The sequence below is a fragment of the Bos javanicus genome, chromosome X (assembly GCF_032452875.1).
Source record: "Bos javanicus breed banteng chromosome X, ARS-OSU_banteng_1.0, whole genome shotgun sequence".
In the NCBI taxonomy this organism is placed as follows: Eukaryota; Metazoa; Chordata; class Mammalia; order Artiodactyla; family Bovidae; genus Bos; species Bos javanicus.
The window spans coordinates 15855813-15869240 of record NC_083897.1 but is presented as its reverse complement, the minus strand read 5'-3'; the positions used below and the strand labels follow the sequence as shown (position 1 = coordinate 15869240).

The following is a 13428-nucleotide window of genomic DNA, read 5'->3' as shown; positions in this document are numbered from 1 at the left end:
AGAATCCCAGGGACGGGGGAGCCTGGTGGGCTTCCATCTATGGGGTCGCACAGAGTCGGACACGACTGAAGCGACTTAGCAGCAGCAGCAGCAGGTGTGATGTCACATTACCCCCTGCATACATCCTTGATGAGCCCCAATCACAGTGATCACCTGCTGATGCGCCTGCCTTGCCTGCCAGCCTATGTATTCCTCGGTGGTAATGCCTGAGTCTTGTTCACCTCAGTATCCCTGGAGTCCAGGAAAGTACCTGGCACCGAACAGGCACTCAATAAGGTGTGTTGAACTGAAAGAGTAGTAGAAAAGGGTCACAAAGAGTAAAGGCATATGGAGCAGGAAAAGGGCGAATGCCTGGAGTCTCGGCTGGGGGAAATTACAACAGGAAAACAAAAGGAGCAAAAACAGACAATAAAGAATGGAGAAAACAAGCTCAAGGAGAGGTGAGGGATTGACTTTTCAAGTGTTTAGTAGTGAAAAGGTTAAGAATGGTGAGGCAGTTCTCTCCGTCCCTGGCTTTTTGTGTGGTTGTTATGGTTGAGCTGTACCTATTAAAATGTGGAATCAGGGTGAAAATGACTGAAAGGCAACTCATTCACTTGCTACTGGAGAAATGATCATCAGACATGGGTGTCTTTGTGGGTAAACTAATAGTCATTTCTGTGATTCTTAATATTCCTGATCTTGAATATTCAAATAAATGCTGCCCTCATCCAAACAGACCCAGAGCTGTCCAAATGCAGGATGGTGTTTGTCCAGTCCTGGTTTACACCTGTTGTGACAATATAATAATTACTAATGCCCCATCAACCCTCAAAAGTGTCCCAATTTGGATGATAAATTACATAGTCAACCTGTATACCATCAACATTTCTTGAGCTCTTCCTTTGGACCAGATATTGTATAAGGTATTTGACATGAATAGTTTCATCATTAATAGATAATTGTTATGATCCTTCTTTAACATGAAGATGCAATGCACAGGCCAGAAAATTCACCCTGTAAAATTCAGTGGTTTTTAATATATTCACTGTGTTGTACAACCATCACAACTATCTAATTCCAGAATATTATCATCCTTCCCAAAAGGAAACCCCAAACTAATTAGTAGTCACTCCCTGTTCCCCTCTCCCTAGTCCTTGGCAACCACCAATCTGTCTCTATGGATTTGCCTGTTCTAGACATTTCATAGAAATAGAATCATATAATATGTGGCCCTTTTGTGTTTGATTTCTGGCAGTACTGTTTCGCAACTGAGGAAGTGAAGGCTCAGAGAGATTAAATAGTCTGCCCAAGGTCACCCCTCTAACAGGAAGAGGGTCAGACCTAGATCCAGGTGTGTCTGGCTTCAGGGTCCACATTCTTGTGCTGCCCACCATGGCGTGCTGCCTCCTCCTATATGCAGGTTTTCAGGACATTTTTGGAACTTCTTTCTAGCCTTCTTTCCAAAATGACTCACAGATCTTCATAAGTTGAGAGTGGATTTATTGTTTGGAAAGAGTACAAAGTCTTAAAGAGCAAGTATGGTAACAAAAGTGGGTTATCAAGTTGGGTGATTGTTATGGACTGAAATATGTCCCACCCCCCACCAGATTCATATCAGTTCAGTTCAGTTCAGGGCTTCCCTGGTAGCTCAGATGGTAAAGTATCTGCCTGCAATGTGGGAGATCCAGGTTCAATCCCTGAATTGGGAAGATCTCCTGGAGAAGAAAATGTCAGCCCACTCCAGTATTCTTGCCTGGAGAATTCCATAGACTGACCATGGGATTGCAAAGAGTTGGACATGACTGAGCAACTAACACTTTCACTTTCAGTTCAGTTCAGTCGCTCAGTTGTGTCCAACTCTTTGCAATCCCAGGGACTGCAGCATGCCAGGCTTCCCTGTCCCTCACCAACTCCCAGCGCTTGCTCAAACACATGTCCATCAAGTTGGTGATGCCATCCAACCATCTCATCCTCTGTTGTCCCCTTCTCCTTCTGCCTTCCATTTTTCCCAGCATCCGGGTCTTTTCTAGTGAGTCAGTTCTTCACATCAGGTGGCCAAAGTATTGAAGCTTTAGCTTCAGCATCAGTCCTTCCAATGAACATTCAGGACTGATTTCCTTTAAGATTGATTGGTTTGACTTCCTTGCAGTCCAAGGAGTCTTCTCAACTCAAGAGTCTTCTCCAACACCACAGTTCAAAATATCAGTTCTTTGGCGCTCAACTTTCTTTATGGTGCAACTCTCACATCCATACATGACTACTGGAAAAACCACAGCTTTGACTAGATGGATCTTTGTTGGCAATGTCTCTGCTTTTTAGTATGCTGTCTAGGTTTGTCATAGCTTTTCTTCCAAGGAGCAAGCATCTTTTAATTGCATGGCTGCAGTCACCATCTGCAGTGATTTTGGAGCCCAAGAAAATAAAGTCTGGCACTGTTTCCATTGTTTCCCCATCTATTTACCATGAAGTGATGGGACCAGGTGCCATGATCTTTGTTTTTTGAATGTTGAGTTTTAAGCCAGCTTTTTCACTCTCCTCTTTCACTTTCATCAGGAGGCTGTTTAGTTCCTCTCCACTTTCTGCCATAAGGGTGGTGTCATCTGCATATCTGAGGTTATTGATATTTCTCCCAGCAATCTTGATTCATATGTTGAACGGCTAACCCTGATCCTAACGTGACTCAGGTGACTGTATTTTGAGATGGAGCTTTTAGGAAGTAATTAAGGTTAAATGAAGTCATAAGGGTGGGGCCCTAATATAAGATTGATGGCTTTATAGAAAGAGGAAGAGACAGGTCTCTCTCTGTCTCTGTCCCTGTCTCTGTCAAGTGAGGACACAGAGAGAAGGCAACCATCTGCAAATCAAAAAAAGAGGTCTCACCACAACCTGACCATGCTGGCATCCTAATCTCAGACCTTCAGCCTCTAGAACTGTGAGAAATAAATTCCCGTTGTCTAAGCCCCCCAGACTGTGCTGTTATAGCCGCTGGAACTAGTATGGTCATATTTTGGGATTAAAAAATGAGGCATAACCATAAAGTCAGAAGAGTGAGTGATTATTCTCTGTGACTTCAAGAGCAATTTCCTGAGGGGAGCATGAGAAGTATTTTGAATGTGGGAATCAGCATTGGAAACAGGAGAAGCATCTCTTTGTATGGCATTGTGTATAATGTGTATTGTATTTCTCTGGAAATTGTAACAAGTATAAGGAAAAGTTAAAATGTCCTATTATGCTACTGTTAATAATATGCTGTATTTTGTTCCAGTTTGTCCTTCTCTGAAGCCTTAATTGTATAGCCTATGTTCTTTTGAAGTAAACAATCAATATGCGGGTACATTAGATAGAATCTGTTATCTAATGTGGTCAAAGGTGGTTGTTGGTCAGTTAACTGATAAAATACGTCAAAGCAGGAATCACAATAAGTATGTATATTTGCACTCAAACACCTTAAACTTTTTAGTTTGACATAAAACATATATTTATATGTGAAGTTTTTGATGCAGGGTCAAGCGTTTTTGAGTAAGGGCTTCTGATTGGTGTTTCCATTTTTCTTCTCTGACACCCACTCATAATGCATCATCTATGATTGCCAGTATTTGCTCATTTAACATAGAAAAATTTGAGTACAGAATCCTTCCAGATTTTTATCCCCCAATATTTTACTGCTGTCATACCCCAAACTAATTTGACAGCATATTTGGGGGGATTCCCCCCTTACTGATTTTTTTTTTTGCAAAGTGATCAACTTAGTTTTCATAGAAACCCCTTTTGTTATTGTGATCCTAATTCTTGTGATATACATATAATTTAATGAAATTGTGTAATTATAAGTAGAATTGTCAAAAATATATTCAAGAAAATAATTATTAGTAAGCCTGAGACTCAGTCAATGGATATAGAAGTGCAAAGTCATATCAGAGTAGCCTACTAGCCATGATCTTTCATCATGACATAAGCATTTGTCAATGTTTTAAAGGGGGAACAGAAAGCATCTTCTGTGCATTGTTGAGTTAAAGTTGATTAAGATAGTTTCTTCAATCCTAAAGCATGACAGTACCAAAGAATGTTCAAACTTACCCAACATTTGTGCTCATTTCACATGGTAGTAAAGTTATGGTCAAAATCCTTCAAGCTAGGCTTCAACAGTATGTGAACTGAGAACTTCCAAATGTACAAGCTGGGTTTAGAAAAGGCAGAGGAACCAGAGATCAAATTGCCAACATTTGTTGGATCATAGAGAAAGGAAGGGAATTCCAGAAAAACAACTGCTTCATTAAAAGCCTTTGACTGTGTGGATCACAACAAACTGTGGAAAATTCTTAGAGATGGAAATACCAGACCTCCTTATCTGTCTCCTGAGAAATCTGTATGCAGGTCAAGAAGCAACAGCTAGAACCTTACATGGAGCAAAGGACTGGTTCAAAATTGGGAAAGGAGTACGACAAGGCTGTATATTGTCACCCTGCTTATTTAACATATATGCAGAGTACATCATGTGAAATGCCAGGCTGGGTGAATTAAAAGCTGGAATCAAGATTGCTGGGAAAAATATCAACAACCTCAGATATGCAGAGGTTGATAACACTAATAGCAGAAAGTGAAGAGAAACTAAAGAGCCTCTTGAAGAAGGTGAAACAGAGTGAAAAAGCTGGCTTAAAAGTCAGCATTCAAAAAACTAAGATCATGGCATCCAGTGCCATCACTTTATGGCAAATAAAAGGGGAAAAAGTGGGAGCAGTGACAGATTTTATTTTTATGGACTCCAAAATCACTGTGGACAGTGACTGCAGCCATGAAATTAAAAGACATGTTCTCCTTGCAAGGAAAGCTATGACCAACCTAGACAGCATATTAAAAAGAAAAGACATCACTTTGCTGACAAAAATCTATATAGTCAAAGCTATGGTTTCCCCAGTAGTCACGTATGGATGTGGGAGTTGGACCATAAAGAAGGCTGAGCACCGAAGAATTAAGGCATGCCAATTGTGGTGCTGGAGAAGACTATTGAGAGTCTCTTGGACAGCAAGGAGATCAAACCTAAAGGAAATCAACCCTGAATATTCATTGGAAGGACTGATGCTGAAGCTGAAATTCCAATACTTTGGCCACCTGATGCGAAGAGCCAACTCATTGAAAAAGAACTTGATGCTGGGAAAGATGGAGGGCAGGAAGAGAAAGGAACAACAGAAGTATTTAAGATGGTTGGATGGCATCATTGACTCAATGAACATAAGTCTGAGCAAACTCCAGGAGATAGTGAAGGACAGGGAAGCCTGGTGTGCTGCAGTCCAGGGGGTTGCAGATTTGGACACAACTTAAAGACTGAACAGCAACAAGAGAGTTTCTACTGTCCCTGATTACTTAAGAAAAATCTAAATATATGCAAACTAAAAAGGTAAAGTTCCCTTTAATCTAATCCCCTCTCCAGAAATAATGCTGTTAACAGTTTGGTATGTATTCTTCCAGACTCTTCTGTCTATCTATCTATGTACATTACTTACTGCTTGCTATGTGCCAGGCACTATACTAAGCCCTTGATGTGAATTATCTTGATTAATCCACACAACAATTCTATAAAATAATACTATTATTGTCTCCATTTTACAGATGAGTAAACCGAGGCTCAGGAAGGTTCAGTAATTAGCCCTAAGTCACATAGTGACTAATTTGTTCTTCCTCTTGAGAGGACTGTTGTGCTAATGCACAGGAATCAAGTTAAATGTTTGGATCTATTCATCTATTTATTCAGTAAGCACTTATTTAATGTCCACTCTTTGCCAGTCACTGTATAGAATGCCAGCTACTCAGACACACGCCTGAATAAGGGAGATCAATCTGTGAGCTAAATGATTTGCCCCAATTCAAAAACCTAGTCAATAGGTAGAGCAGGATTAGAGTCCAGGCTTGTTTAACCACCTGTTCTTTGCCCTATGTGCAAAGAAGCTTTGGTAGACTGTTTTTTTGGAGAGAGACAACACCGCTTGAATAAGTATCGTTTGCATGAGAAAATGAGTTTGGATTCCCAAGAAATCAGTGTCCAATGCTTAAGGCCAAGTTTGTAGACTGGAGATTATAAATACATGTTCTGAAAAGTTTTAAATTATATTATATGTGTGTGTGTGTATGATTTTTCTTAAGGCAAATACTGCTCTACTGTAATCCAAGGCAGAGTTCAAAATTGGAGTTTCTATTTCTTGAGTGGGAGGGCCGGTGATAAAGCATTTAGATCCTAAGGAGCTTAAACAAGAGCAAGCAATGGAAAAGAGAATCAGAAGTCCAGAAAAAATAGGAAAGTTGTAAACAGAGATATTATGAGAAAATAATAAAGATTGAAGAATTGGTTGAAAAAAAGTAAAGGCTGCATGTTAAGACAGAACCAAGACTTACCTATTGTGCAACACATTCCACTAGGCTGGCCAATTTCAATGTACACTATGGAGGGTTGAAGGGAAATGCCTCTCCCAGAGATGGGGGTGGAGAACTCGAGCCACGTGAGCCCCTGACCTCTGAGTGCACACATGCCAAAGCCTTTTAGAGCCAGTTGGCAAGATATACAGGGGTGGACGAGTCAGGGGCTTATTCTTGTAAACATGGTATGGAATCTTACAGAAGGGAGCAAAAAGGCAGCCTGGATCGGAAACCTTACAGGAACGGCTATATACTCTTTGTGACTGCAGAAACATTCAAGTATACAAACGCATGGAATGTGGCAGCATTGATGCGGAGGATTAAGCACCCCAATGGAAAAAGAAAGAAGAAAAAAAATGAGAAGGAAAAAGGAAAGTCTTGAGTTTCTTAAATTGTTTGCAAAGAAACTGGAGTCTATGACGGAATTTGGTCCCCATGACTGAAATGTTTCTTTGGTGTTGGAAAAAGTCTTGCTGTCATCTCTCTCTCTCTTTAGAATTTTTTTTTAATTCATAATAAAAATCTTGTGGCAGCTCCTTGTCTGGAGGACTTTAAAAATAGGAGCGATTTCATCTGTCTGGAATGGTCTGTGTCAGCACTTGCCCTAGGCAAGGTTGCCACAGAGGCAAAAACACCCCCTCCCTGCCCCCTCCCAGACACCCCTCCCCCACTGCCCCCCAATGCCTTTCAAGCCCCCAAACCACCTCCCCTCTGTGGGCTGGCCCCCTTTTCCCGGACCACAGCTCCAATGAGACCTCCCACATAAAATCAAACCTCCTTGTCTTCAGCTCTCTCTCCAGGTGCTAAGGAGGCAGTAACTTTCACCCTTTGCGGCCTATTTGCATTTAAAACCAGGACCCTGCTTAACCCTCATGAATCTCAAGTTGGTGGAGATTTGGACCGTGTAACCGAGCAGAGAGAGGTCCAAGCAAGAGGGGAGTGTTTTGAGTCCTTGGGGGAAGGGAGTGGGGGAAGTTGCCTTCCTGGAAGCTATTAAATCCCAGATGTGAGTTCTGTTCAGTGTGAGACTGCCTTGAGGGAGAGTGTTGGTGGGTGGGGGAGGTTGTCTGGACTCTCTGACCTCTGAAGGTTGGCATTAATTCTATGGGTCGGTGATTTCCAACTATATTCCCTGAGCCCGGCTTCCTTCGCAGCACTAGAGGCACCTCGTGACTTGGCTTTAACTAGGGGTTTTCAACAGCGTGTCTTTGTGCCTATCAGCCAGGGCCCAATTTTCCCATCACTGTCCTCCCCGCCACTGCAACCCTCAGCTTCAGCGATGGTGGCTGAAGATCAGCCCCAGCCCCACTCCGCTCAGGTTTTCAGCTCTATACAGCTCCCGTTCTCAGAGAAGCCTGAGAAAGGGACTGTTTTGTGCTCACAGTGTGAGGGGACTTTATGAAGAAAGAAATAATACGTGTGGCCTTGCATGAAATGAATATGTTAGACGCAGATTTGGTGGAAAAAGCTGCAAAATCAAATCTCCTGGCGGAACTCAGAGGAGGAAGTTGGTCAGTTTCATGTTGGAATAACCCACATTCAAGAGCCCCTAGTATGTGCCAGGCTCTGAGTTAGATCTGGTGAGTAACAAGAAAATTAAAGCAAGGTCCCTGGTATGAAGGAATTCAGTCTAACAGGGAAGATAGACATCCCATGTGAGAAATGTCATGTTTGAGGTAAGCAAGAGTGTCTGGGAGCACGGAGTGTGCCCTTGGCTCCACCTGCTCCTGTAGGGATCAGAGAATGCTCTCCTGGGGAGATGGCATCTGAGCTGAGTAGGAGGAAGCCAAAGCCAAGAAAGATGGGAAGGGCGTTCTGTGTAGAAGGAATGACAGAAGCAGAGGCATGGAGGCATGAAGCTACTTGACCTGTGTGGGGAGCCAGGAGCAGGCTGCGATTAGTAGAAAGTGGCGGGCCGGGGGAAGGGCAAGAGATGAAGCTGGAGGGGCAGGCGGGCCGCCAGAGAGGGAGGAGGGCCCAGCCTCCCTGCTAGGGAGTACAGACTTTATCCTGAAGGGAGTCACTGAAGGATTTTAAACAGGTCAGAATTGCATCTTGATTAAACTATCTGTCAATTGGGGGAAATCCTTAAAATTGCCTGTGGAATGAACTGATGAAAGAATTCCATTGAAAGCGTGGATTTGTAGATCCAGCCTAAGTAGTTAAGGGTGAGGCTGTCTTTTCCAAGAGGGTTTCTCATTCATCTGAGGCTTTTTAAAAGGTACCTCTAAAACAATCTACAGATAGATGCCTGTATATGTATGTAAGATTCAACCTCATTTGGGAGGGTACCAGAAAACTGTGCTTAAAGGAAACTGTTTGAATAAAGTCTAGGTGCTTCTCCCCTTCCCCACGCAACCTGCCCCACCCCCGCACTGCAGTAATAGTATTAGCCTAGAATGGAAAACTGCTATGATCTCTTTGTTTTGTTTAGCAAAAGTCATCCGGGAAGGCGCTGTTTAACTTGAGCTGCAGCCATCTAAATCTTGCTGAAAAGGAGTATTTTGGATTAGAATTCTGTAGCCATTCTGGAAATAATGTAAGTTGCTTTCATTATAGGGTTCTTTGTGTCTAGAATTGCTTCTAAATGCAGCTTGCAGCTAGGTATGTAGGGCTCAAACCCATGATTGCAAAATGAAAAACCATTTAAACCCTTGCAAAATGACAGGATTTAATCACTATTTCCCCTCCTTGGCTATTAAAAGTCACTTCAGTTTGCCAAACACAAACTCTTCCACCCGCTGCTCCTCTTTTGTGTCTTCACTGTGTGAAGAGCTCTCTGTGCTTGGTTCTGATTTTCTAGAGGCTGGAACTCAGCCTCCAGAATGAAGACTGCTAACCTCACCAATGAGTGTTCAAGGCACTCTCCTTGGCCCTCTCTCATGTCCTACCACTCCCAATGTTCTCCCTGCTGTGTCCTGCCTTGGCAGATCTCTTATCTGGCCTCTTCCCAGAAAGGCTCATTATGACTACTAAGCTGGCATTTGGAGGCTGTAGGATTCAAATATGGAGCCAAACGCCTTCATTAGTCTTTGTGGCCACTAATAAGCCTGGCATATGACACCTCCGTCATCCCTCTGTGGCAGGGGAGCAGTAATTCAAATGTCAACAGCCAAGGGTTTATAGATCAACAATCTGCACTGTCATTGGGAAAATACAAGGGGGCAGACTGAGTGTGGGGCAGGCAAGGCATCTCTTTAACGTTGCTGATCCTTATTATCTTTAGAAGTCTGAAGAGTCTTGATTTTTGTTTGCTTCATGTTGACTTTAATATGTTAAAAAAAAAAAGTGTACTCAGTGCCATGTTCTACCAATTCTTTCATTAATGTTATTACAGGTCTGGTTGGAACTGCTGAAGCCCATTACAAAGCAGGTAAAAAGTAAGTATGGAAAATCACTTAAGGAATAGAATTCCTGGTTATAACTTGAAAATATTTCAACAATACCGCACTATTCCACACCTTAATATAAGCCGAGAAAAGGGCTTTGATGTATTATTTTAATCCTTCATCATCCAATAAATTTACCAATTTTGAAAAATCATTTTAACTTTGCCTGAGATGAAGAAAATCAGGCTGCTAGGTTTTTGAGTAAATTTAGAGAACTCTGTGGATTGGCCCTAGGACTACATCTCTGACTGCTGCTGCTGCTAAGTTGCTTCAGTCGTGTCCGACTCTGTGCGATCCCATAGATGGCAGCTCACCAGGCTCCCCCGTCCCTGGGATTCTCCAGGCAAGAACACTGGAGTGGGTTGCCATTTCCTTCTCCAATGCATGAAAGTGAACAGTGAAAGTGAAGTCACTCAGTCATATCGGACTCTTAGCGACCCCATGGACTGCAGCCTACCAGGCTCCTCCGTCCATGGGATTTTCCAGGCAAGAGTAGTGGAGTGGGGTGCCATTGCCTTCTCCACATCTCTGACTCTAGCCCTGAAAATCTTTGAGCATCCCTGATGTCAATCAGCCATGCCATTCGCAGTCTTCCAGAAGGTGTTTTAGTTTCATTCTATCACAGACATTGTCCATTCATTTCAGTTCACATTTGAGTGCCTATATGTATGAAATAATCCACCTACCCCATATGTTACAATCTATGTGGTGGTTCTCAAATTTCAGTGTGTATTAGGACCACTGTGAGGTGGGGCAGGCAGGGTCTTATTAAAATGTAGATTCCTGGGCCTCACCCCCGCGTTAGGGGCCAGCAATCTGCATTTTTAACAACCTCCATAAGTGTTGCTGCTTGCAGGTTGATTTCAGGCCACACTTTGAGGAAAGCTGTCTTTGTGTGTCTTCCCCCACCTGCTCTCTGCATGTTGGTGCTTCCCACTGTATGATGTGGGTCTTCCCAGGCGGCGCTAGTAGTAAAGAACACGCCTGCCAATGCAGGGGATGTAAGAGACGTGGGTTCAATCCCTGAGTCAGGAAGATCCCCTGGAGAAGTGGCAACCCACTCCAGTATTTGTGCTTTGAGAATTCCATGAAGAGAGGAGCATGGTGGGCTATACAGTCCATGGGGTCGCAAAGGATCAGACATGACTGAAGTGACTTAGCACTGGATGATGATACTCTGTCACATGATTGTAGCAGCTTCCCAACTGACTCCCTCACCTCACCCCTACAAGCCATCTTGTGCACTACTCCCGAAGGAACTATTGCAAATAGAAACCTTACCACATCACTCTCCTGCTTAAAGTGTTTCCATGACTCCCTATGGCCCTCGGAATAAAGTCCAAACCCCTTTGCATGACCCACAAAGCACTGAATTCCGACTGGCTTTTTAGCCTTTACCTCTGCCTCTGACCACTTCATACTCCTACCTCTCCTGACTTGAACAAAACTAGCCTCAGGTGTAGGCTTCTCAGATAAAATAGAAGATGCCCAACTAAATTAGAATTTCAGACCAATGAAGACTAATTTTCTTAGTGTAAGTATGTCCCATGCAATCATTTTTTATCTGAAATTCAAATTTAACTGAGAATCCTGTCTTTTTATCTGCTAAATCTGGTGGCCCTACTGAGGTGTCAGCTCCTCCAGGAAGCCTTCCTTGACTTCCTCCAAACTCTTTTCTCCCTCTTGGGCTTAAAGTGTTATAAAGCACCACTTTGTGGTGCTGTACTCGTCAGTCTAGAAGTCTGCCTCTTCTACCAGCCTTTGAATGCTTAATTGTATTTTTATTTCCAGGACCTGCTAGTACAATGCTTAGCATACAACAGACACTCAACAAATATTTACTGAATGAATGGTGTTAGTGCTGCATGTGTACACTGGCTTTTGATGCAAAAAGTTTCTTATTTTCAAATGCAAGTAGGAGTGAAGGCAAGTAGATACGGATTTTTAAAGTAATTAATTTTGCAGTAGGTCCTTGTTGCTTATCTGTTTTACATATAGCAGTATGTACTTGTCAATCCCAATTCCCCAAGATGTTTTCTTAATGTAGATTTTATGATACACGGAGGTCTCAGTCCCTACTACTAGTTCCCTTTAAGAATTTTGAGCCAGCTGAAATTCACCTGCCTCTACAGTGGGGTCCTTCTCTCAGCCAGGAATGCAGAATCACAAGTAGCAAGTGGTATATTTTTCTAAATGCAACACTTCTTAAGAGAGGACACTGCTGCTGCTGCTGCTAAGTCGCTTCAGTCGTGTCCGACTCTGTGCGACCCCATAGATGGAAGCCCACCAGGCTCCCCGTCCCTGGGATTCTCCAGGCAAGAACACTGGAGTGGGTTGCCATTTCCTTCTCCAATGCAGGAAAGTGAAAAGTGAAAGTGAAGTCACTCAGTCGTGTGCGACTCTTGTTGACCCCATGGACTGCAGCCCACCAGGCTCCTCCATCCATGGGATTTTCCAGGCAAGAGTACTGGAGTGGGGTGCCATTGCCTTCTCCAAGAGAGGACACAGTAGGCCCCAAACGGGGCACATCTTTACAAAAAGAAACTCAGGGAGAGAGAGAGAGAGAAGGTAGGAAGAGGGGCACGAGGACTTTCCCAATTGCTGTCCACATAGAGGCACAGTCCAGAAATAGCAGCATTTCACAAATGTGAAAAATTGAAATTTCAATGAAAAGTCCATGGGAAGGAGTGATGAGGAGAGGAGGGGAAGGGAGAGAGGAGTGTGTGCACGCGCGTGTATGTGTGTGTGTGTGCATGTGTGTGTGTTTCTGAAGACATGTAACTGTTGAAATAAAACTTATGGAGATATTGTGTTTTAAGATCCTAAGGAAGTTGTTTTCAAATTTATGGTGAAATTTTTCCCAGTGGACCCTGGACATCTGCGAGAAGAGCTTACAAGGTATAGTACTTGTATGATGCATGATGTTATTTAATCATTATCCTTTTATCAGGGAACAAGCTTCTAGCCTTCTTTGGAAGGCTTGGATCATAGTCTCTTTCTGGGAGATGGTGAGGAGTTGGTGAGCAGGAGGGCCTGGCTGGTCCCCGAAGTGTTACTCTTTCAAAGGATAGGGACTTGAGGGACAAGGAGGGGTGGTGTTCTAAAAGTGGTAACCAGCCTGGGTGCCCACTTGGGGGATATGCCATTACCTGCTACAACAGTAAGAGCGTTTGCCTCCACTGCGTCTGTGTTCCCATCATAGGGCAGCTTGACAGCACAAGTATGATGCCAGCTAAGTTCCCTGCATGTTGAAAATGGTTGTGTGTGTGTGTGTGTGTGTGTGTGTATCCCATAGGTAGGAAGTGATAATGACTCATAAAACCTTTCTAAAGTAGAAAAGTAAAAAATATAAAAATAAATTGTAATAAATTATTTATTTTGCACAATTATAAATGATTGACATTTAAGTATAATATTAATAATTGCTATTATTAATATTATACAAGTAAAATATTTGTATACTTGTAAAAATGTAAAAGGTATAAAGTATGAAATGTTGAAGTATTTTTATATTTGTAAAAATTCCCTTTAAAATGACAATGTAAACTTACTTCTTCGAAAACACCTTGTCAACATAGAAAAAAAAATGAAAGTGTCATTTGCTAGGTTGTGTCCAGCTTTTTGCGACCCCATGGAGCCCCCCAGGCTC

The 13428-nt window shown here is 42.7% G+C and overlaps 1 protein-coding gene across 1 annotated transcript in view; it reads left to right on the top strand.

Annotated features, from left to right (window-relative positions):
• Nucleotides 1-327: 327 nt before the first annotated feature.
• FRMD7 (FERM domain containing 7) overlaps nucleotides 328-13428 on the top strand; it is a 36060-nt gene continuing 22959 nt past the window's right edge. Inside the window, exons 1-5 of the mRNA XM_061408467.1 lie at nucleotides 328-440; nucleotides 7246-7318; nucleotides 8825-8929; nucleotides 9728-9770; nucleotides 12599-12677. Coding sequence (XP_061264451.1) covers nucleotides 328-440; nucleotides 7246-7318; nucleotides 8825-8929; nucleotides 9728-9770; nucleotides 12599-12677 — 413 coding nt within the window. The remainder of the gene's footprint in view (nucleotides 441-7245; nucleotides 7319-8824; nucleotides 8930-9727; nucleotides 9771-12598; nucleotides 12678-13428) is intronic.